This window comes from Hippoglossus hippoglossus, chromosome 11, assembly GCF_009819705.1.
Source record: "Hippoglossus hippoglossus isolate fHipHip1 chromosome 11, fHipHip1.pri, whole genome shotgun sequence".
In the NCBI taxonomy this organism is placed as follows: Eukaryota; Metazoa; Chordata; class Actinopteri; order Pleuronectiformes; family Pleuronectidae; genus Hippoglossus; species Hippoglossus hippoglossus.
In genome coordinates this window covers 1,182,273-1,207,272 of record NC_047161.1, presented here as the reverse complement: position 1 = coordinate 1,207,272, position 25,000 = coordinate 1,182,273, and the positions used below count along the sequence as shown (strand labels likewise).

Sequence of the window (25,000 nt, the reverse complement as noted above, 5' to 3'; positions counted from 1 at the left end):
AACTATGAAAATACAGCATCCAGGTAAAAGTCTGCAAACATTCACATTCTGAGCCTTCACATCACAACATGACGTCCTGTGAGCAACTGAAGCTCTTCACCCTGATCACTGTGAGAACATCAGGTTCCACTGACTTGAGGAAGAGATGGAGAGCACGGGCACGGGAAAGAAAAGAAAGAGAGACGGGAATTGAACACCGGAGGAGAGCGAAGGAGGTGAAACCCCAGCAACTGTGGATGATTTCCAAATAAAACTTGCCCGAGAGAGACAGAGGAGATGGAGGGATGAAGAGGAGGAGGAGGAGGAGGAGGAGGAGGAGGAGGAGGAGGGTGAAGTCTATGAGTCATGCTGAGAGATGAGGACAAAGAATTCAAGCAGAGAAATTTTATGGGGAATATGAGCATCTGTAGGAATAAAAAAAAACCTGAGATGGAGAGGAAGGAGGGAGGAAGAGGAGGAGGAGGAGGAGGAGGAAGAGGAGGAGGAGGTGGGGAGAGGTTTGTTAGTATTCTGGACGAGAGAGGAGAAGGTGAGACAAGAGGGTGAGAGAGGGTGAGAGAGGGAGAATGTGGTGGATCTGCAAATGAAGACGAGCATGTAGTGAACTATTTATAGCTGTGTGTGTGTTAGTGTGTGTGTGCGTTAACACACACCTGTTCAGCTGGTTGTGTGTTTGTGGGGACAAACAGTAAATTATGACTTTGTTTAATAAGTTGTTAAATTGCTTTTGAGTGGATTTCGTCAACAAATCACGAGAAAAACTGAACTAACAACGTGTCCGTCTGACTCGATGCTAATAAAGATGATGATGTGACGGCTCCACAAAACATCTGGATCCCCCCCCCCGGTGGCTGGCTGCAGTAAAGGTCATAAACCTGTTAGATAAATGTTAGTGAAAGATGGTTTCTGTCATTATCTTATCTCACTTGTTCAAGGGCTTGGATTGGTGCTTCCTCATTGGGTGACACAATAAAAGAGATGTTTGAATTCTCTAAATGATGAGGAAAGGAGCTTCAATGCTTCCTAACTCCTTTCCTTTAGCAGAGGAAACAGTGAAAGACCAAAGGAGATAAAAACAAAGTGTTTCAGATTTAAAGAACGAGATCACGGTTGTTGATGCCAGACAAGAAAGAGAAACATCCAAACACCCGTTAAACAGAATCATTATATGAAATACAATATACTTAGAATGAGGTAAAAGGTACAACAGTCAATATAAAGGTTTACTGTAAATGAGTAAAAACATGAGATGAGTAAAAGAGTTAAGGAATGAAAAGCTGCAGTAAACCAGGAGCGTCACGTTCCAACAGCGACATGGAGCCGGGAGCTGCAGCTCGTAGGATCTTCACAGAGCTCAAAGTAAAGGCCACAACGCTTGATCTCACTCTTACAGTCGGACAGGATCCGTGCTCTTTGTGTCCTGCTCAGCGTCGTCCTGCTGATCGGCTCAGAGGCCTTCAGGCTCCCTGCTGCAGCTCAGATGCCTTCAGGCTCCCTGCTGCAGCTCAGATGCCTTCAGGCTCCCTGCTGCAGCTCAGATGCCTTCAGGCTCCCTGCTGCAGCTCAGATGCCTTCAGGCTCCCTGCTGCAGCTCAGATGCCTTCAGGATCCCTGCTGCAGCTCAGAGGCCTTCAGGCTCCCTGCTGCAGCTCAGATGCCTTCAGGCTCCCTGCTGCAGCTCAGATGCCTTCAGGCTCCCTGCTGCAGCTCAGAGGCCTTCAGGATCCCTGCTGCAGCTCAGAGGCCTTCAGGATCCCTGCTGCAGCTCAGATGCCTTCAGGCTCCCTGCTGCAGCTCAGATGCCTTCAGGCTCCCTGCTGCAGCTCAGATGCCTTCAGGCTCCCTGCTGCAGCTCAGATGCCTTCAGGATCCCTGCTGCAGCTCAGATGCCTTCAGGATCCCTGCTGCAGCCCGAAGGCCTCTGACGCTGCGGCATTTTAACATATTTTTTCCATACTTCTTATTTCTACTTTCCCCTTCGCTTCACACCGCAAATGTACAAGGATCCTATTGTTTCCTATGTTATCGTATCTCGTATCTTTTCTTTCTCTCTGCTTGTTTCACGAGGGTTCCACTTCTCTCGCATCTTCAACAATCATATGATCAATTGCTCATAAACCAAGTCCTTGCTCGGTTGATTCATCTGTTTAAGTTCATGGTCGCTGCACGATTCAAATGTCAAACCCCACAAATCGAAACGGAGAATCTTCATTTCAAACCTCGCAGTCATTGGTTCAGTGATTCCATGAAACTGTCACAGAGATGAAGCAGTGAAATCCTGTTATTGTCCTGAAACCTTCTGTATAATCACACAGGTCATAACTGAGCAGACCAAGGTGACTGGATGGTGACGTTCTGCGTCTTCAAATGAAAAAGGTGAAGATAGAGTTGTGGGTTCATGACGGAGCAGAGTGACTCAGCTGTTCCGACAGGAGCCGCTGATGCTCGTAAACCTTTATGTCACGGCCACGGGAAATAATTTCTGCTAACGGTCGGCAGGTGTCCACGGAAATCCCACAACACGACGCCCCCAACGAGATCAGTGCACGATATTAAAGAGCGCCTCGCCGACAATGTCTGTTTCCTGCTGCTTCACAAGAGAAGCAGCGGGAGGAGAAGAGCTGAAGCGGGAACGCAGGAAATCTGTCCAAGCAACGAAACATCTGAGTGCAAGCAGAGCAAATCCAATCAGGAGCTATTTTCTTTCAGGAAAAAACCTAATTCCTCCCCTTGCACTCATTTATTTTGTTGCTCCAGCTTCAGCTCTTCTCCTCGCGCTGCTTCTGTGCGTGAAACGTCTTTTATTGTGACAATAGAATATACCGTGTAGTGATGTCAAATGAAAGTGTCCAGCAACAACATATCTGAGTGCAAGTGCAGAGTTAGAGCACAAGCAGCAGCTACTTGTAACAAGTCCTGATCGCGAACAGAACGAAATAACAACAGAGCTGTTTACTTGACTAAAACAACATTTGATTTTCAGATCAGAACTTGAACCTTGTGCGGTTTGTGATGAACTCGTGTAACAAAGTCCTTCCTCCTCGCAGCCCCCCCCCCCCCCCCCCCCCCTGCAGGATTAGATCATCCGTCTTCATCGAGCCTCGTCCGGCCCGTCTGAGTCTCTGGCAGACGAGGAGCTCGGCGTCCTTGTGGCGTCCTCTGGAGCAGGAAGGAGCCTCATCAGCTGCAGAGAGGAAGCAGCATCACTGGCAGGAAACCAGGTGAGCGGAGGTGATGCTGCTGGAGGAGGCTGCGCTCGGCCGGGGGGGGGGGGGGTTTCATTCATAATTCACTGTTTGAGTCGTCGCTTACATAAACACAGAACGGCTTTTATAAAACTGTTACTTTACTCAAATATATTTTAATGTTGAATCTCTCACCTTCATCTCTTCTTTCATTGATCAGTTTGTCTTTCCACCAACTCGACTTCTGTTCCCCCCCCCCGCACGTCAGAGTTCAAGGTTACGTCAGGTAACAGGAACTGAAATGGTTCAATTCTCTTTGTTCGTGAATTAGTTCAGAAAAGCTTCTTACTTTGAACCGTTGGATTCTGAGGACGGTGACGCTGGAAGAAAGATGAAAGTGGCTTTAAATATTCAGCTCCTGAAATTCATGAGGTGTGATTTTTAATATTCTTACACGGCTGAGGATTAAATTTACAAACTGGACATTTACAAGGAGGAATATGATGCATGTGTGTAGTTCTCATATTGACCTCTAGGAGTCCTGGGGGTGTTTTATGATGCTTCTTCTTCTTTTATTTCAGCACAACATTAACTATAAGAACAGAAAATCTTTGTTACCTCTTGGACGCAGTAGAACTTCGTGTTGTTTACTCTCAGCTGCAGGATTCCAGAGTCCAGATGTTCAAACTGCAGCTGAGAACAGAAACATTCACGTTTTCAGACGACTCGTCAGTGTAAAACCACAGCATCAATAAGACAAGAGAAGAAGAGATGAGACAAACAACAACACAATAAAAACAAGATTTTACTTTGAATGAACTTTAAATTATCAAGTTTGTTTCCTGGCGTCGTTGCACGTTGTTAGTATCTTCACTAGAGGGCGCCACAGAGCAGAGAGACAGCTGCAGGACTGTGAATGTTGATGTGAGGATGTTCTCACCTCCTCCGTCCTTACCTCCTTCTCCTCCTCCCTCACCTCCTCCCTCACCTCCTCCATCTCCTCCGTCCTTACCTTCTTCTCCTCCTCCCTCACCTCCTCCTCCCTCACCTCCTCCCTCTCCTCCTCCCTTACCTTCTTCTCCTCCTCCTTCTCCTCCTCCCTCACCTCCTCCTTCTCCTCCCAGTCCACTGCTTCTTTAATCGTTCAGTCTGACATATATTTAAGTTTAAAGTAAAGAAAACAACAACTCGTACATTTTAGATTAAACACAAGAGAAAACTTCACTTGGATTACACACTGAACCTTTAAGATAACGGAGACTTTCAGGTTTGTGAGAAGTTTGGATTATTCGCACAGATTCAGGAAACAGTTTGGTCAGTTCTCTGAAGTCCTCCAATATTTAATAAAAGAGTAAAGGAAGGAAGGTATATAAGAAGGAAAGAGGGAAGGAATATAGGAGGGATACAAGTGAAGGAAGGAAGGAAGGAAGAGAGAGAGCAGCCTTGGGTCACAGACTGTCCCTCTGACTTTCACAGTCACAAAGTATTTGTTGAACTTTGAAGCAGAATCGAAGACGTTGGTTAAAAACCTGAGAATCAGAAACACAAACATCAGGAGCGAGACCTGGACCAAGTTGACTGAGCACCGGGGTTGTTATGGTAACCACTCCCCTTTGGATAAGCCGTGGCTGAGGTGGATCGTCTGAAACTGAGCTGTTGAATAAACGGTTTCACCATCAACCACATTGATCTCGTCCGTCCACGATGGCGTCTCTGGCTCAGAGCGCCATCACCACACGTGTGTCCCTCTGAGACATGTTGAGACTTTATGAAGCTCATGTTGGACGATATATTTATAGGTCGACCTTTACTTCACCTTTAAGTGTACATTCAGCTCATCCATCACACTGTCATTCAAATCCCTGCCCAAATCTGGAATCAATACATTATTAACTAGTTGCCTCTTTTAAAGGTGGATTATTTTTCCTTTTGATATCAGTCTGTTAAATATAATATTTAATTGGTTTTTATTGTAAGAATTATTTACTATTCTTTGCCTTTGTCAAGAACTTTGAAAAGTTTTATTTGTTTTAATCCAATTTGAATCGTATTTTAACGTCTTGATTTTCTTCAGTTACAGTTACAATTACTTTGCAAGTCTAATTTCTATAAAATCAATAATATAAGATATAGATTTTAATTCTGTTTGTGTGAAAATATAAATAAAGTTTTATTTGTTGTATAACTTTTCTTCGGGTGTAAAAATAAAATTATAAAAAAACGTGACCTTGACATTTTGAAGGGGGCGTGTCCCGGGAGCGCGCAGCGGGGATAAATGGCGGTGACGCGTGTTGCTCGTCCCCGCTCTCACTTCTCCGCCAGAGGACGCGCACGCAGGAGCTTCACTCACGGTACTTTCTCACTTTTCACTTATTCTATGTAAAAAAACAAATCCATGAATTCCTGGTTGATAATTATAATTATTGATAAATCTCAGTTTCTCTGAGTCTGTTTGTCAATGAGAGTTTTTATCTTCTGCTGCTGTGCGTGATGATCTGGGTTTTAATTTTGAAATGTTATTTGATTTTCATGCTTTTATTTTCTCTTCCAGTCAAGATCAGACCTAATCAGACAAAATGGTGAAGATTGGAATCAACGGGTGAGTCGATGGATTTATTCTGTTTCAAAGTTTCCTGCAGGAGTCGATGTCCTAAACTCGACTAACAATATTCATAGTTCATCTGCTGCTCGTCATAACTCACCTGATATCTGACAAACCAAGTCTGCAGCATTTTCTATTAAACTGTTTGAAGTGACTCAAACAGTTAATTGATTTTCACAAACTGTTGCTTTGTGTTGTATTAATAACTGCGGCTCTGATTCTCTGCATATGAATCACTTGTCATCAGAAACATAACAAATCTGAAACAAAGTGAAATATCATCAGCGGTGATTTGTCCAAACTAAATGATTCAATCATCCACAAAGAACAAACTGGTTTCCGTCACCACACTAATAATTATCATTTTATTTGTGTAGCACATTTTAATACAACAAACAAAATAAAACTCACAAACAATCAGAATAAAAACATAAATACTTTGATATATTTGTATATATAAACATAAAATATCCATTAAAACAGGTTAAAGTTCAGGTATTTAAAGATTTAAATCTGATTTAAAAAGAGCTGTTATCTTCTGTCTCTGTCTAAATGCTGGACAGGGACAGGGACAGGGACAGTATCGGTATCAGGTCTCTGGACGGGACCGTCTCTATTCTCTGGTTATTAATAGTCAGGTGTTGTTGTGGCGTCACGGTTGGTTTCTCTTCTTCTTCATCTTCCTCCTCCTCCTCCTCCTCCTCACCCGTCAGCTGTCACATTCCTGTCAGCCGCCGCTCGTCTATTTTTAACCCTCTAACCTTTCCGCTGAAGTTCAGCGACGATCCAATGGGCCGATGGTTCACGGACGCTCCTCAGACAGGAGGAGGTCACCGGTCACCCCCCCCCCTCCTCCTCCTCCTGAGGCAGCTGCAGGGAAGCTCAGCCTCTGGATCTTGGCTCTGAACCAACACCAGCACTGATCCTGAAACAGAAGATGGGCTCTGATCCAGTTTGGCCTTGTGGCTGTTTGGTGGCGTCCCAAAACCAACCGAGGGAATCGAACACCCGTCTTTTTATGATGTGTAAACAGTTGGGTTTCAGTTTATAAAATCTGAGAGTTGTGGTTCTGAACTTTTCGATGAGGAGCTGCTTGGCCCTCCACTGATGTTATGGGTTTCCTGCAAGTTGCAGAAATGCTCCTGCCCTTGAGCAAGGCAGGACAGTACTTGACTACCTGTCACTTACTCTCCACTTCTCTTTAATAATTAACTTTCTTCAAATGCAAAATCTGCAAACAACCTCTTTCTGTTATTTGACAGATTATTGGTTTACCTACTTTGTGACATAAACTGGTTTATTCTTGTTGAACCAGCTCATTTCATTCAAGTATTTTTATCATATTCATCAGTTTATCTGCAAAATCTCTGTGTTTAGACTAAAAGAACCTGGAACTTTTAGTCCTGAGAAGTTTTATTAAAAGTTTCCAGCAGACTTCAGTCTCTGTAAATATCGTGGTTCTTCAGATGGTCGTGGTGGTGCAGAGCGGGTGATTGGGTTCGAACCTGAACCATGAGAACATACAGTTAGTATGTAACGTGACACCTGAGGGACGTTATATAACAGGACTCGGTCATGTGATGTATAAATAGAGTTGGATCAGTAACATGATAACGGTGCGGAGGCTTTTGGACTTTCTGTTTCTGCTTCTTTTTAATGTCCGAGTCAGATCGAGTTTGTACGAGCAGCTCGAGGATCTTTACGTTACAGCAGGTGGACGATGATTCGATGATACGAGTGTTAAAGACAAGAGATGAGGATGATCTCAGTTTATTAAAGCATCTCAGAGGATTAAATATGTAAAACAAGAAGGTGTTGGGCTCCTGAACGAGAACCTCTGCCCTCTGTTCGCTCTTCTCTGTCTCACCGGCCATATTAGGCATAAACAGGCGTTCAGCTGCCGGTGCCAGCTATTGTTATCTCCGGTCAGGGCTGGGCGGCCTTGTACGGCTCCTCTGTCCTCTGCAGGTTGTGGTTTGAGTCCCAGCGTCGCCTGCTGGTCACAGAGGGAAGTTGACAAACTTTATTGAACAGGCACAAGTGAAGCAGTTTGAATAAGAAAGTTTCAACTGGACTCTCTGAGAACGAGTCTTTCTTTTCTCTCTCGAGCTCAAACATTCAGACGTGTGCTCCTTCTCGGCCCCTGAGTTCCACCGTGGGGTTGATTTCCCTTCACACGAGCCGATCACAGTTCACACTGTTCTCAGATGAAGGAACATAAAAAAAAAAACGTCTTTAAAGCTCTGTTATATCTTTTTTTAATATGAAATTTGCCTCAGCACTCTCAGAGGAATCTTCACAAGCCGACTCCGTTGTTCTCTCTCTCACTTTGTCCTCCTGTGCTTCAGATTCGGCCGTATCGGTCGTCTGGTGACCAGAGCCGCCGCCACCGGTGACAAAGTGGAGGTGGTGGCCATCAACGACCCGTTCATCGACCTGGACTACATGGTGAGAGGCTGGAGTTTGAAAATGTCTTAAGATGCAAAATCATCTAATTCAGTTCGGACATTAAGCAGAAGAAGTTTAAAATCATTAACAGGAGAGTTGAGATGAACCTTTAGAGATTTAAATACAACCTGGTTAAAGGTTTACATATTTTAAACATTTCTTACTTCATTAGTGTTTTCAGATGTTGGTATTAATACTTGTGTGTGTTTTTAAATGTTCCTCTCATCCCAGGTCTACATGTTCAAGTACGACTCCACTCACGGCGTGTGGAAGCACGGAGAGGTGAAGGCCGAGGGCGGCAAGCTGGTCGTCGGCAACATGCACATCACGGTCTTCCACGAGTTCGTAACTTTTGTTCAACACAGTACTTCAGCAGAATTAGTGTGTGAGTCTGTTTTCAGCAACGTGCACGTGACTAAACTCTGGTTTGTGATGAACGTGCAGGAGAGACCCCGCCAACATCAAGTGGAGCGATGCTGGCGCCGACTACGTGGTGGAGTCCACCGGCGTGTTCACCAACATCGAGAAGGCGTCTGTGAGTTTATCATCTAGAAGACGATGAAGAAACAGAAGACTGTCTGATTTCCTTCATCATCTCCGTCTCCAGTCGTTAGCTCGTTAAGCTGACCTTCGTCCTCTTGTCCCCCCCCCCCCAGGCTCACCTGCAGGGCGGCGCTAAGAGGGTGGTGATCTCTGCTCCCAGTGCTGATGCTCCCATGTTCGTTATGGGCGTCAACCACGAGAAGTACGACAACTCCATGAAGGTCGTCAGGTGAGTGCGTGTCCAGATCCATAGATGTTTATAAATGTCAACAAAGCAAAAAAAAAGACTCATCTTGAATCAATATCATTAACGTGTACTTCCTGTCTCGTATCCATAGCAACGCCTCCTGCACAACCAACTGCCTGGCTCCACTCGCCAAGGTCATCAATGATAACTTTGGCATCATCGAGGGTCTCATGGTAAAAACGCCACTCGCTCAATCACGTCCTGTGTCACATGATCAGTTGTTAATAAAGAACTTTCAAAGAGGAAGCAGGAAGTGATTAGTTCTTCATCTGCCTCCTTTTTCTGCGTTTGCTGATAAATTTGAAATGTGACGATTCAAACTAAAAGAAAATGGCGGCTCATGTCTTCCTGTCCCTGCAGAGCACGGTCCACGCCGTCACGGCCACGCAGAAGACCGTGGACGGTCCCTCTGGTAAGCTGTGGAGGGACGGACGTGGAGCCTCCCAGAACATCATCCCCGCCTCCACCGGCGCCGCCAAGGCCGTGGGCAAGGTCGTCCCCGAGCTGAACGGGTACGTCGTGACTCTAACACTGAGCCTGACCTCTGACCCTCGGGGGGGGGGCTTCAGTCTTTTAAAGGGAATTAAATCATCGGTACGTTTAACTTCCTGAACTTTGGGTCTGACGCTGATCGTCTTGTTCCAGGAAACTCACCGGGATGGCTTTCCGTGTGCCCACCCCCAACGTGTCTGTAGTGGACCTGACTGTCCGTCTGGAGAAACCCGTGAGTGTCTCTGATGAACGTTAACCTGACGCGAGGAGGCGGCGCTGCTTCACAACGTCCTGCTGATGATTCACGCTTCTCCTTCATCCTGACTTGTTTGTGTTTGACTGTAACTGTGGGTTCGACCGAGGTTAAAGAAACGAGCCCAGTCGTGCTTATGTCAAACAGATTCATCTCAAGAAGTGTTTTACTTTATCTAGACTTTGACGTGTGATTATAAATCAATCTGAATTTGCTGTGAAAATATTTGCACTGCTGCTGAAACCGTCTCCTCCTTCAGGCCAAGTACGACGACATCAAGAAGGTCGTCAAGGCCGCGGCCGACGGACCCATGAAGGGATATCTTGGATACACAGAGGACCAGGTATAAAAAAAACAGATGATGGGTAATATTCAGACTTTTATAAAAACAACAGAAGAAGTAATGGACAGTTGATGCGGTCGTGATGATGTGTAGTGTCGTCCAGCAGCCACTAGGTGACAGCAGGTTGTTAAAAGCTGTTTCATTCATGTTCTCAGGAGCAAATGAAACAAGTTGAGTGAACTTTCAGAATGAACGTGCTCACGTGCTCGTCTCTTCCTGCTCAGGTCGTGTCCACAGACTTCAACGGCGACACTCGCTCCTCCATCTTCGACGCCGGCGCCAGCATCGCCCTCAACGACCACTTCGTCAAACTGGTGTCATGGTGAGTTTGAACCCGTGTGACGTTCTGTTTCTATTCCTATTTAATTTCTCCTACATTTCTTCTACCTCTGACCATTGAACGAAATGCAGCTGCTCCATGAAATGTTCTGCCTCGTTATATCTGAATCTCTTATTCCCTCGCTCATTTAGTCTTTTTTAAGAACACATGTCCCTGAGCTACGGACGTTTCTCTCTCTCACTCTTTGCTCTGATTCCATCTCAGGTACGACAACGAGTTCGCCTACAGCCACCGTGTGTGCGACCTGATCCAGCACATGTCCTCCAAGGAGTGAGGTCTCCTGACGCCTCCTTGGTTCCTTCTCATGATTCCCTCTCGTCCTCCACCTGTAACTGGATGAGAACCGTCCGTCCCGGGAGCAAACTCCTCCACGACAACCGTCTCGTGGATGATAGTCATAATAAAACTCATAATAGTGATAACACCTTTTTTATATCATAGATTCACTGTGCCCTGTGCAGCAGTGATGATTCTGAACTGTCGTGTTCTGATTGGTCGTGTTGCACATGTGGCTCCTTTAGCACATGACATCATAATAAAGTCCTTTGAATGACGTGGATTGTATTTGCTGCACCTTTATTTTGAAAGGGTTCCAATTTGTGCTCTTTTCTCCAACATTGAACCTTCAGCTTTAAAACACGTGACTAAAACTAAACATACAGATAAATATCAATCAGTACTTATAGATATTATCTCGTCATGCTATCTGAACACATCACTCCAAACGTTATTCTGTCACATCTGTATGTAGATAAATCTTAAATAATCAGCTGGTGAATGTTTTTAACGCTGTGGTTTTGTTCCTGCTCAGACGAGTGAGTGAGTTTGGTGCAAGATATTTAATTTATTTCTGGGAAAACGGCCAAAATGTAGTAAAGCTGAATCAGACTCGAGCCTGAAGAGGAAGGAAAGATGGTGGAAACACGTCGATTCTCATTCGTCGCTTTATTTTTATAACACTTTCAGTTAATGCATTGAAACACAAAGTGATTTTCAGAGTAAGAACTATAAAAACACACACACACACACAGACACACACACACACACACACACACACACCCCTCTCATCCACAGGCAGAGGAAATGATATTAAACAAGTGGGTGTAACAATGTTGTAAATCTCATATGTTTCAAACTAGTAAACAAAGAAAGATGTTTTATAAATGAATAAGAATTTAAATGACTGAAAGAGATGTGACAAAGATAAAATACAAAAAGAATAATAAGATAAATGAGTAAAAACACTGTAGGATGTATAAATAAATAGACGGATAAAGAAATAAGTATAATAAATAAATAAAAAAGGTCGATATTTACATCTTCCATGAGCTACATGTGTTTTTTTAATCTGCATTGATCTCTCCACCTTAAACCAGATTCTTTAAACTCATCCCACTCTGTAGATTAACTTTATATAAACAGACTCTATATAAACAACAGGCTTTATTCTCAGCTGCATCTCTACCACGGATCTTACGGTAGATAAACCTGCAGTTGCTCCTCTTATAGGATCAGTGTGGTAACATCCAGCCGCAGTGTTTATTCCTGAGTCTCCTCGTGTCTCCTCCTCGTGTCTCCTCCTGTCTCCTCCTCCTGTCTCCTCCTGTCTCCTCCTCTGACTCAGGTTCGTCGCTCACTTTTCATTTAAACCAGAAATCATCTCATTTCTCGTGAGAACAAACGCGCAGTTTCTCCTCTGGTGGAAATTAACGCTGCGTAAAAGTGACCTGGCGGATCTGACTTTGCTGCAGAGACCAGCGGAGTGTGGGTGTGTGTGTGCGTGTGTGTGTGTGTGTGCGCGTGCGTGTCCTCGGGCTCGTTGTGCCGCTGTGTGTCTGTTTGATTCCTCGGTGTGTTGCCGGTTCGATTCCCCCTGATGTGTTGTGGTTTGAGCCGCATCGTGTGACCGTCCGCGCGCCGCCTCCTCTGCGTAAAGCTGAACCGGAGCAGTCTCCATCCGGGGCCGGTTCGGGACACTCGTCACATTCCGAACGTGCCGGAGCTGAATCTGCAGAACTCTGGGTTCATGCCGGATTTCGAGCACTTCAGATTCTCCTACTCGAGCATGAATCCGGTCCTGGGGGAGAGCGGCTTCCTGGCCCCGCAGCAGCAGCATCAGATGACGGGCCAGCCGGACTTCGCCATCCCGGAGCCCGGTTACTTCCTCGGGGACCACACCGGGTTTGGGCCCGACGGGTTCTCCGGGCTGGACCTGGGCGCGCTGCCCCCCTCGGGCCTGGCCTACCTGCACCTGAGCAGCCCCCTGCACCGCGGGCCCCCGGGGGCCACCGCGCTGCGCAACGACCTGGGCTCGAACATCAGCGTGCTGAAGACCCTGAACCTGCGCTTCCGCTGCTTCCTGGCCAAGGTGCACGAGCTGGAGCGCAGGAACAAGGTTCTGGAGAAGCAGCTGCAACAGGCGCTGGGGGACAGCGGGCCGGGGGACGGGCCCCAGAGGCCCCCCACCAGGGACATGGGGGTCCAGACTGGATTCATCGGGCCCATCCCCGGCAGACCGGGCTTCATCCCGCTCCCCAACGCCAACAACCCGGCCTACCTGCCCGGCGGCCTGCTGTCCCCCACCCTGAACCCCCCCTCCTCCTCCTATGACAACAGACACCTGCTGCTGGGCAACCACCTCCACCCCCTCACGGATTCAAACTCCAACCTCACCAGCCCGGCCCTGAGTCCCAGCGACCCGTTCAGACCCTTCACCAACATCAACGAGAGGTACTCAGCGGACGCCGGGACGAACACCCACTGCCCCCCCCCTCCTCCGCCCCGGTTCCTGCCCGGGTCGATGTGGTCCTTCAACCACACCCGCAGGTTCGGCTCCGGCCGGGAGTCGTGCGTCACGGGGCCCGGGGTCTCCTGGACGCACCCGGACGGCATCGGGGTCCAGATCGACACCATCACGCCGGAGATCCGGGCCTTGTACAACGTGCTGGGGAAGGTGAAGCGGGAGAGAGACGAGTACAAGAGAAGGTGAGAACTTTTCACTTGATCTGCAGCTTGTGAGTCCTGGACCAGGACCGAGCTGAGAGTCCAGAGCTTCATCCTGCAGGACTGATCCGCTCCTCAGGCTCCGGGTCTGAGAGACGGGACGGGTTTATTAATGAATTCATCTCCAGATAAACATCCAGCTCTGAGAAACAAGAAAGAAACGATAACATGATTCAAATGAGCAAAACATCTCAGTCAGTAGAAAACATCACCTGACAACATGTAGAAAACAAAACCACCAGATTATTGTCTTGATATTTATCTTATTTAGGTTCCTCTTCTTGCAGTGAACTCCCTGAGCACTTTATTAGGAACAGCTGGAAGGTTCCTCTGATCTAAAACAGCTTCACTTCTCCTCCAGATGTTGGAAACTCTGAGATTCTGCTCCGTGTTGAAGTGACGTCAGTTCCCTGAACTCACATGTGGTCATCCTCCTGCAGGAAGTCTCCTTGAGGAGATGAGGAGGAGATGATGAACTCATTACTTTACATTACTTACATTTACAACTCAACCATAGTTGATTTGATAAAGGCCCAAAGTAAGTCAAGAAAACCGTCACAGCGCCCCCTGCAGCCTGGATTTAATCCACAATGGTGGAGATACGATAAATTAGAATATAACATAATCGAGAACAAGGAATTTAAACACAAGAAGACAATGAAAGGTAGAGAATAAAGAGGTAAAGAACAAGACAGCTAAAAGATCCAGATGTGAATGTTTTATTTTTAAAACATTTCATTTCCCATTCAGACGACTTGGAATCGGGTTCTTTCCTCTGTTCTCGTGGCTTCGTCTCTGATTCAACCGTCCTGATTATTCGTTGCCGTTCCTGCGTAACATGAATAAAACGTTCATCTCATCCGTGACCACAATTTGCTCAATTTGGTGAAGACAACAAATCCCATGAGCCCACATTTCTGTTAGTGTTTTGATCGAGCGACCCCTAGTGGCCGACGTTACACGTTGTAAGTTTGTAAAAACTGCGACTGAATTGTTTTTAGTTTCTGATTATTTAGTAAAACAAAAGATGATGTCAGTGAAAGGCTGATTTTATATTTATTTTATAAAGATGAGTCAGGGTCTCGTGTCATGTGACACAAGCAGGAGCTCATTCATAGAAAACTTTCATTTCCAGTGAAGTGTTTGATTCTGGTTTAGTTTGGACTGTTGTTGTCTGGAGGGACGAGGACGTCTCTCAGGACATTTTGAACATTCCCCTCACTTCCTCACTTCCTCCCCTGCTTCCCTTCTTCCTTGTCTCCTTCTCTTCATCCCTCTTTCCTTCCTCCGGTTCCCTGCAATGCAGCACTGGGCCTGTGACGACCAGCAGTGATGTCACCCGCCTGCCACCTCTCCCTCCGTCTCTCCATTTTGTCTTTTAGCCTCCGCCTCCCTCTGTCCTCCTCCTCCTCATCATCATCATTACTCCCTCTGTATCGTTTCTTCCTCTCCTCTGTGTTCTCTACTTCTCTATCCATCTGTCTTTCTCTTCTTCTATTCATGCTGCTGACTCCTCATCCCCCCCCCCCCCCCGTCCCATGTGACCTTCTGCAGTGTCGCACAGGCGCTGACATCATCATTTACATCAACGTCTTTCATCATCATCTCGAAACGCAAACGTTTGTCATTCATTCCTTATTCCAGAGACCTTCAGTCTGAGAGCAGGAGTTATTGATTTCATGTTCAGAGTTTTTAATGCTCTCACTCAAACAGCTCCGGCTGCTGCTGAGGTCAGTTTCCTCGCTGTGACTCGTCTGCTGACGGCAGCAGCTCTGACTCTCACTCGATGCAATGACTTTCTCCAATTCAACAGTTTAAACCTTTTATTTATTCCAAATATTTCAAATATTTCAATCAAGCGTCACCGTAACGACGACCGTCAGCTTCACTGCAGAGAGACTGACCAACCGATCAGAGCTACAACGACACTCAGTCTTATCTCACAATATTAAAGAAAGTTATTAAATAAAAGTCCAGATTCGCACCGAAATGTCATGGGTTCTTTCTCGACCCGTGTTCCATCCTTCCACCAAATTCAATGGAAATTCCTTCTGCAGCTTTCGTGTAATCCAGGTGAAAAACAAACGGACCGGGGTGAAAACATAACCTCCTGGAGGACGGGCCAATAGACTCAGCTGGGATTGGCTCCAGCCCATCAACAATCATCTCTGTGTCCTGATGACTCGTTCATGAATAATCATATTTTTGTGTTTCTAGATGGGAGGAGGAGTACACCGCCCGGATGGACCTGCAGGAGAAGGTGGTGGAACTGGAGGAGGTAAAGAAACGTGACCACAACAAACACGTGATCTTCAGGTGTGCACACGACTGAGATCACAGTCTGTTAGGTACGAATAATTCTTTGTGTGTGTGTGTGTGTGTGTGTGTGCGTGTGTGTGTGTGTGTGTTGCAGGAGCTGCAGGAGAGTGAGGTGTGTCAGGATGAGTTGTCTCTCCGGGTGAAGCAGCTGACGGCCGAACTCGTTCTCTTCAAGGGCCTCGTCAGTAACGTACGTCGTGTTTGTTCACGTCCAGAAAGTGAAGCCAGGTTCTCTCTCTGACCAGCAGGGGGCGACTCCCCTGGTTGTTTCTATAGACGTCTATGCTTGTTGTGTATTTACTGTTTATGTCTGTAAACTGTGAGAATAGTTATCATCCTCCAGCAGCTCAGGAGGCTGAGATGATTTTCACGAAGGATCTTTTCTGTGTCTCCTTCAGAATTTGTCCGACCTGGACAGTAAGATCCAGGAGAAGGCCATGAAGGTGGACATGGACATCTGCCGCCGCATCGACATCACCGCCCGCCTCTGTGACGTGGCCCAGCAGAGGAACTGCGAGGACATGATTCAGATCTTCCAGGTTCGTGTGAGACGACGAATGTGTTCGAATCGATAATCAATAAATAAACCTGTCACTCCTCCCCCCTGCAGGTGGCCACGCCCCCCTCCACTCTGAACCGCCGGGCCAGGAAGCCGAGCGGCCCGTCGGCGAGGGGCGGGGACGGAGACGAGCTGAGCGTGTCCGAGGGCGAGGGAGGCGGGGCTAGAGACGAAGAGTCGTGCAGCACGTCGGCCAATCAGATCAACGAGCAGATGCAGAAGATGCTGAATCAGCTGTAGGTGATTTTCTCTTCAGCCAAAGACGACGTTTAGAAATCCTGTTTATTTATCTGCTGTGTGTGTGTGTACGTGTGTGTACGTGTGTGTCCGTGTGCGTGTCCGTGTGCGTGTGCGTCCTCCAGAAGAGAGTGTGAGTTCGAGGACGACTGTGACAGTCTCGCCTGGGAGGAAAACGAAGACACTCTTTTGCTGTGGGAAGATTTTTCCGGATACACACTGGGAGTTGAAACACAGGGCGAGGTACACACACACACACACACACACACACACACACACACACACACACACACACAAACAGCAAAATTAAGAGCACAACAAGTGAATTCACACACCGACGATACGAGGGACTGATTATTATTGTGGATACGTTGATTTATTGGAAGTCAGGTTTCTGTCTGTCCACTCTGACGTGTGCTTTGCTTTATATTTTAATGTTTGCATTAAACTCTGTGTCTTATTTAAGGTAAGATAAGATAAAATAAGATAAGATAAGATCAGGGAAGATAACCTCATCCTCTATTAGTCCCACAATGAGGAAATCTGTGGTGTTACAGCAGCAAGAGGAAAGTAAAACAAAACGCTGAAATGCAAGGAGACGTAATGTGAGGCTCACGCCCCCTTGTGGCCGGGACTCTGTATAAGATGTTGATGACTAAGGTGAAATGTCTTATCATCCATGCCCCCCCCCCCACACACACACACACACTGTCTCTCTCCCCTCATGCAGCCTCAGCAGGACGAGTCCATCGAGAAAGTGATCAATGACACCGAGTGCCTGTTCAAATCCAGAGAGAAGGAATATCAGGACACCATCGACCAGATCGAGGTGAGGCGGCCATTTGTGTCCACGATGACCAAGAGTCTTTTTTAGAAGCTTTAATAATATTAATATAATAACATTACTAACGTTCCGTCGTGTTGGTGTTTGTCTCGTTCAGCTGGATCTGTCCACAGCGAAGAGCGACATGAACCGTCACCTGCACGAGTACATGGAGATGTGTTCGATGAAGAGAGGCCTGGACGTCCAGATGGAGACGTGCAGGAGGCTGATCACACAGAGCGGAGACAGGTCACACACACACACACAGACACACACACACACACACACACACACACACACACACACACACACACACACACACACACACACACAGACACACACACACACAGACACAGACACACACACACACACACACACACACACACACACACACACACACACACTACATTGTTCTACAAAACCATGTGAACTGACAAACTGGGAGGATTCATCTTTGGAATTAGGACGTTTTTGATAATTAATGGGAAACACTGAAGTTGTCGGGGTTGGGCTTTTTTTGCTGATCTAATAAAATGACTTATGATTAATGACTGACTTTCATCAGCAGATGGCGTCACAGAGCTGCTTGGGAACTGTAGCTGCTCAGATATGTCTTTGTCTTTGACGACAGATTGAAAGTGAACCACATCCCAGAATTCTGTGAATGAAACATTAACGTTTCAGCTCCGTTCATCTCCATCTTCCTCTCTCTCCTCCGACAGGAAGTCCACCTCGTTCGTCCCCCTGACAGTGGACGACACGGAGGAGAAGGAGAAGAAGAAGCCGGCCAACCCGGAGAGCGGCGACTCTTACCGCGATGTCACCCTCCCTCCTCTGACCTGGAGGAAACCCTGACCGCAGGTTCTCTGTCATCACGTCTCTCCGATGATCTTCTCTGTCCCTCGAGCTGCTTGTGGAAAACTTTGACTCCACGTCCAGGTGTGTTTCTATCGCTGAGTGGAAATCAGCGGACGTGATCTTTAATCTTCTCTGAAAGCATCTTCAGCAGAAGATTTGGAACAAAATGGTGGATTTGTGTCTGAGGCGTCAGGAAACTTCCACCGACGTTTATTTAAAAAAAAGAAACAATCACTGAGTTTCTGTTTTCCTGCACGACGACATCATCAGGACGAATTTTCTTTTAGCTTCCACCTCTGACTAGAAAATAATATGGCCGACAGGAAAGCTCCCAGAAGTGAAGCCAAAGCTTCTTGATCGCCCCCTGGTGGCTGACTACAGTCGTTAACTCTTCTCCTCCGTGTTAGCAGACATGGACCAAACAAAGAAATCAAAGTAGACGTTAAAGAAATGTCTGTCAAAGATGTTTCTGTCATTTCAGGTCGTTGTCATCACACTGATGTTTGTTCAAGTGTTTCTGATCAGTTTGGTTTCGATCAGTGATTTGTTGATATCAAATGGGCTCATGATTGACAGCTGAGACTGATTGGTCGAGGGCATGTATGGGCGGGGCCTTGAGACCGCGGCTCCAAAGGACACAAGATGGCGGCGTTTGTATCCCAGATATTTTGGCTTCCTTTTTGTGCGACGGGAGGAAGTGGAGACGCGTCGTCCATCTTCACAGTTTCAGTCTCATCTCGCTGTTCAGTGCAGCAGCTGTTTCCTAAAGTCTGAGCACGGACAGGATGAGATGCACAAAGAAGGTTTGCCCATGATGAACTGTTCATTATAAGAGTTTATTTCCATTTATTAGAGCGAGAAGTTTATTTTTATTGAGTATTTTTCGTGTCGCACGTTTGGTAGAAGCTCTGCCTTCACTTCCTGGGGCTGGACCGTCGCTGCAGTGACGCCACGACGGTGAAAAGGGAATTTTATCAAAGTCCCAACTTGCCTTAAATAAATAATCCAACATTTGAGAAACATGACACCTTCTCTGATAAACAGACCAACGTCCTGAAATCCTATTAGAAGGTTTAATCCCCCATTTTCTATAAGATGTCCCTTTGCACAGTAGAAACAACTGAACCTTATTCTTAAGATTAAAGATTAAGCTGCAGAATATCTTCAGTTATAAAGTTGATTTCTGAAACAAGTCGAGAACGTGCTCATATAGTTTGTGTATATTTGGGGTTTAATTGACCTGAGTTCGATTTTAATGTTCTACACTTACAGAGAAATAACTTTGTTGTGTTTTTAATTTACATTATTTAGAGTCAAAATCATTAAATACGACAACTCACAGAAAATATCAAATATAATGAGAAAAGTAAAGTTGAATAGACTTTTTTGTTGGTGTCCAGCCTGAACCCTTCTCACAGAGGTGATGATAATAACTGTCCATATGGTATAAATTATTATACTGTAGTAACACAGGCTGCGTTCAACCGTCACAGGTTATAGATTTTAAGTTTTTCTATCACACCTTGTAAATACAGCCTGTAAAAGTTAGACCTGTTTAAAATATATATATATATTTATATATTATATATATTTAGTCTTTTTTGGGTGGGGATACTATCTGTACTATATTATATCATATTATATCATATGTATTTAGTTTTGAACATGGATTTTTCTCAAAAATTAAGAAGGTGTCATATTTTTGGGGGAATTTGGGCGTCAATAAAACCTCCATTTTAGAATCCATTACTAATGTCTCAGTGGATTTTCCATCTTTCTTTCGTCTTTAAAAAACCAAGCGTGTGACGGATGTTGGAAGTGACTCGTCTTTAAGAGAATTTATTTATTTTCTTTGGCAAAAGTATAAAAAACCTATTTTAAGATGATTTGTCCTCAGAGATGTACAGTTTGTAAAAGATGAATGTTTGTGAAGCTGGAATATAAAAACGCTGCAGGCTTCACGTCGAGCTGACGCTGCTGCGATATAAGATTTTATTTTTAGCATCGCTAATGCTGTTGATGGAACTATTACTAATTACATAGCAGTAGATCTGGTGTTAGTGTCGGAGCGGGGGGGCAAATAACCTACAGAAATGATTAAAGCTGAAGTGAATTTTTCATTTCCTGTTTGGGAACTTGTACATAATGTATTTCGGTGGGGGGGGGGGGGGGAGAAGCCATTTTGCAGGTGTGTCGGAGCAGAAACTCTCCAAAGTTAAAGTTCAGTTTCTGACAGTTACAGTTAAAAGATTCACGTCTTCAAACATCTGTAATTAAACGAACATCTGCTCAGCAACGTGTCACCTCCACTGGAACACATCCGGGGAAACAACACTTTCCATTTCTAACCGTATCAAAAACAAAATGCCTGTCTCTGTTTTCTTTACCTTTTATTTTCTTAAGAAATCTAAGGTCTTCAAAATTCAAAATGTCTTGTTGTTCCTCTGATGTCAAAGAGAATCAAAGCAACTGTAAATGTAAAAATGTAAATAAGCCTCATTCACCTCATGACGTCATCGCTGTCCCGATGCTGCTTCAGCTGAACTGTCGACATCTGTATAATCAGAATGTAAATAGCATCTATGGACAGAAATAAACAAAACGTGAACGGGAAAAAAAACGAAACGACTTTAAAGACCTCGTGAAACTGAAGCTCATGAAGAAATGAGAGAACAGAAGAAGTTGGACAAACAAAATCCAATAACTCAGCTGATGCTCCTCAGCCTTTAGCCTCAGGGCAGGTTTGGTCCCTGTCAGCATGTTTTTGAGCAAGGCACTAAACCCCGATTTCAATGTGACAACTAAATGCATGAATGAAATGCTGTTTCCTCTCCTAGTGGCCGGTGCAGATGTTGCATGTGATTTAATGAGCCTGGACTCTGTTCTCCATCACTTCACAAGTAAAGATAAGTGGTCACTGATTTCACGGGGTCTTTGACTTGTTCTTTGTTCTGACTCAGTTTAATGCAGCAAAATGAAAAGTGGCACCGAATAAACGATGTTGAAAGAGTCTCTGTTGTAGGTTTATTGTTTTTGTATATGTTTAAATGGATTGAAAGTGACCATCAGACATGGAATCAGCACGATCACACACAATCACAGTTTGCAGGCGATGGTTTCACCTTCTCAAACCAGCATCCAGGTGCCTGGTCCACGTGGTCGGTTCGTCTTTCCTTCCTTCTGGTCGCCTTGGCGATGTGTCCTTTCTTCTTACATGCTCGGCATCCGTCTGGCCCTTTGCCGGTGCATCTGTAACAAGAATCCTGTTTTCATCCTTTTTCGGCTGTGGTGTCTTGGAAATGGCGTTCGCACTTTGTTTTGTCCCTTCGTGTCCCCGTCCCACATCATGAGCGCCTGCCAGGGTCAAGTCTTTCGTCCTTTCAGCAAACAAATCTGTCTCCGAGGGCTTCGTCCACAAAGTGGATGCTAGCTTCTTCAAACTGGCCAAATGCTTATGGACTTCGTCTTTAGCATTGACGCAATTAGCACCGACAACTTTTTCTCAGACGGCCTCAAGGGGCGCGCGCAAGTCCGTCACTTCTTTCTACCCACAACAGTCAAGACTACGGCTTTAGCCCGTTTGCCATGAAGAACTTTACCAACCTTTCCAAACAGGCTTCAAATCCTTCTTCACTTTCGTCCGAATGCCGCGGCCATGCTTCACCGAATCTCTTTTCACCGTAAGGAAAATCCCAATCGTCTGTTGTGTTGACACAAAAAGTACCGCTGGTGAAAAACGACAGGACAAGCGAGCGAGCGTCGGCTACTTTGTTCGCAGTCAGGCAACAACACTTCTGCACTGGAGCAGCTCCACCTGGACCCTGGCGCCTCTATGGTCTCAGCGCCCTCTATAGGAATGAACAGGTTACAACATAGCGCCCCCTAGCTTCTTCTTGTTGTACCTTTTACGTGCTTTTCTTTTAAACACCAGAGTAATTACCACTGTGATCTCCTGTAACGTGCTCAACTCATTCTGACGTAACATTTGAATGAAATAGTTTGGCAGCTACGTCGCCCATGAACGAGAAGAAGCTTTGCATCATGCTCTTGGGTTTGGGTTTGGTCAGGTGATATGCGACAGTGGAGACGACTTCCTGTTCAATGAGTGAGTCCGTTCCTCGGAGGGCGAACAGCACCAGCTGTGCGGAACCAAACTTCTTCAGCAGGTCGGCGTAGATGGCCTTGTGAAGTTGAAAGCACTTCGGGGTGAATTCAAAATGGATGTGTTTGACCTCGGCCCAGGTTTTTTCCAACAGACGAGTAATGATGTTCTTTGAACTTGAAGCAGAAGTCCCTCTTGCTTCCTTGATCGCCTTCGAGATCACCTTGTCCACGAGTAACCAGACCAGTGTTTTCCTTTTCCTCACCGGACCCACTGCTCCCCTCCTGGCGTCTGGGCGCCGGGGCTCGATGCCCATTATAGCGCGTCGCACCTCGGCCCCTTGTTTGATGGCCTGAGTGTTCAGCCACCAGCTGGTCAGTCCCAGGAAGCACTGCACTTTGTGCCACGCCTCGTCACGTATCTCAGGGTTTGACTTGTGCGCCGTGTGTTTGCAGATGACGTGAAATAACTCACAAACGAAATCCTGGTCTTTACCACTGAAAGCGTGCTTCAGACTCCAGAACTCGTTCATGTGATCCATGTGTTGTTCTCCTTGACCGGTCATGTGAAGAAGCAGAGCGTCGGTCACGGAGAAGAGTGGCAGCGTCTGCAGACTTCGGTCAGAGTTGAATTTGGTCTTTATCTGTCCCATGATGTGATACAGTAACGCTCTGATGAAGTGCACGGACAGAAGGATCTCGATCTTGCCGACACCTCTCTCCGAGGCCACTCTGCGATGTCGGTGACACATTTTACCTGAAGCCTTTTGGATCTCCAGAGAAGTTTGAGATTTCAGCTGCGATTTCTCACAGTCTTGGACATTGTTCAGAAGTGGGGCACTGATCTTGTCGGCCTGCTTGCTAATTATTTCAAAAATTGCAGAAGCAACGTTGTCTTCTGGTGACGCAGCCTCAGGATCCCCAGAGCGGAGGGGCTGGGTGTCCTCTGTCAGGGCGCCGGCAGCCAGACTCTTATTCTGATAGGACAGTCTAAATGTTTCAAATACTGCCGTCCTGGGTCTGAACACAGAAAACAACCTGCAGGTGTGATCCATCATTGCGTTGAGCCTGTAGGGGGCAGTGGCTTGTGAAGCAATCCTTTCCTTGAACACGGTATTTTGCAGGATCGTGTTGACTTTCCTCACAACCTCTTCAACAAGCAGAGCCCTCAGCAGATCCACAGCCTCACACTGGACGTGATCCTCGTCATTCATCAACGCTCCGAAACCGAAGAGGATCGGGTCGCCCACGGTGGAGCGAACATGCTCCTCTCTCACGGCGACAAGTCGACGGTCGAGGTTCTTCAACACTGCACGTGACACGCAGGCTACGAGCTCCAGAAGCAGCTCGGCTAACAGTGTCTTGGTGGCACCGTCGGGCTCACACGACGCCATCAGCTGAAACTGCTCCAAGGTCATCTCTTTGGAAAAGGACTCGATCAGAGAACGACAATGTTCTGACCCCGGTTTCTCTGACATCGCATCCCACTCCGTGGCTTTGCTCTGTTTCCGTTAGTGGTTGTTTGTCCTCAGTCACTGTAGTGTTGTATAAAGGATAAACACGTTCTCTCATCGGTGCTGAGGAACGAACCATATCAAAGATCAAAGGTACCCTTCACACTAAATGGTCAGATCAGAGGCACTAGGTGGCGCTGTGCACCTTGATGTTGGTTTCCAACCGCCAACCATCGGACCGGGGCTCGCTCCGTCCACTCCACGCAGCAACCACGTAACCTAGCAACCACTGGGTTCTGTTGAAATAACAATAAAGCAGAAGTAACTTACTTCTGGATTTTCAACATTTATTGAAATAAACATTGGAGGGAATATATTTAATAAACAACTGAAAAAATAAATAAAAGACTAATAATATATAATCATAGGATCATAGTATACTATTTTATTCTACACTTTTCTAAAGGGATATTCTCCATCATCATCCTATGTTCTAAGAAATACTATACTATTACTATACTTCTATTATACTATATTATCTCTCTCTCTCTCTGTCGCTCTCTCTCTGTCTCTCTCTCTCTCTCTCTCTCTGTCTCTCTCTGTCTCTCTCTCTCTCTCTCTCTCTGTCGCTCTCTCTCTTTCTCTCTCTCTCTCTCTCTCTCTCTCTGTCTCTCTCTCTCTCTCTCTCTCTCTCTCTGTCTCTCTCTTTCTCTCTCTCTCTCTCTCTCTCTCTCTCTCCCTCTCCCTCCCTCCCTCCCTCCTCTCTCTCTCTCTCTCTCTCTCCCTCACTCCTCCTCTCCCGCCCTCCTCCTCTCTCTCTCGCCATCCCTCCAGCTCTCCCTCCCTCCTCCTCTCTCTCTCTCCCTCCCTCCTCCTCTCCCTCCCTCTCTCCCTCTCTCTCTCTCTCTCTGTCTCTCTCTCCCTCCCTCCCTCCCTCCTCCTCTCCCTCCTCCTCTCCCTCTCTCTCTCCCTCCCTCCCTCCTCCTCTCTCGCTCTCGGACTCAGATTATCTCCATCGTCCTGCTGCTGCTGAGATGTGAGTACTTGATTCATTTTAATTTAAACCTGTAAAATCAGTAAATATCTTCTTCTCTCTCTCGGTGAAACTCCGTCGTCTACAAACATCAGTTTGTTTGGGACTTTAATTAAATATCGTTGTAGCTTCTGTTGAATCGACTGATTCACCTGCTAAA

At 46.2% G+C, this 25,000-nt stretch overlaps 3 protein-coding genes and 1 long non-coding RNA gene across 6 annotated transcripts in view; 3 read left to right on the top strand and 1 right to left on the bottom strand.

The window, feature by feature from the left end:
• Positions 1-5,443: 5,443 nt before the first annotated feature.
• Positions 5,444-11,010, top strand: LOC117771054 (glyceraldehyde-3-phosphate dehydrogenase-like). Its single transcript, XM_034601060.1, has 12 exons — positions 5,444-5,536; positions 5,737-5,784; positions 8,136-8,235; positions 8,467-8,576; positions 8,680-8,770; positions 8,892-9,007; positions 9,117-9,198; positions 9,386-9,537; positions 9,671-9,749; positions 10,030-10,113; positions 10,338-10,435; positions 10,658-11,010. Exons 2-12 carry the CDS (start codon positions 5,762-5,764, stop codon positions 10,725-10,727), a joined length of 1,005 nt encoding a protein of 334 aa, XP_034456951.1. The 5' UTR covers positions 5,444-5,536; positions 5,737-5,761; the 3' UTR covers positions 10,728-11,010.
• A 973-nt stretch (positions 11,011-11,983) lies between these two features.
• On the top strand, positions 11,984-19,293 carry LOC117771045 (intermediate filament family orphan 1-like). Of its 3 annotated transcripts, none has more exons than XM_034601033.1 (9): positions 11,984-13,438; positions 15,674-15,734; positions 15,870-15,965; positions 16,174-16,314; positions 16,383-16,570; positions 16,697-16,814; positions 17,302-17,400; positions 17,513-17,643; positions 18,117-19,293. In XM_034601033.1, exons 1-9 carry the CDS (start codon positions 12,480-12,482, stop codon positions 18,247-18,249), a joined length of 1,926 nt encoding a protein of 641 aa, XP_034456924.1. In that variant the 5' UTR covers positions 11,984-12,479; the 3' UTR covers positions 18,250-19,293. The 3 variants fall into 3 exon arrangements, with proteins under 3 accessions (XP_034456924.1, XP_034456926.1, XP_034456925.1); XM_034601035.1 differs by lacking the exon at positions 18,117-19,293 and adding an exon at positions 17,751-18,050 and having other exon boundaries at positions 17,513-17,656; XM_034601034.1 differs by having other exon boundaries at positions 11,985-13,438; positions 16,386-16,570.
• Positions 19,294-19,565: 272 nt separating this feature from the next.
• Positions 19,566-20,219, bottom strand: LOC117771078. The gene is made up of 2 exons (XR_004615506.1): positions 20,048-20,219; positions 19,566-19,981 (listed from the first exon to the last, which is right to left on the bottom strand). It is a non-coding gene; the product is annotated as an uncharacterized LOC117771078 (long non-coding RNA).
• A 4,561-nt stretch (positions 20,220-24,780) lies between these two features.
• LOC117771070 (vesicle-associated membrane protein 2-like) overlaps positions 24,781-25,000 on the top strand; it is a 4,257-nt gene continuing 4,037 nt past the window's right edge. The window contains exon 1 of the mRNA XM_034601086.1: positions 24,781-24,843. Coding sequence (XP_034456977.1) covers positions 24,842-24,843 — 2 coding nt within the window. The 5' untranslated portion in view covers positions 24,781-24,841. The remainder of the gene's footprint in view (positions 24,844-25,000) is intronic.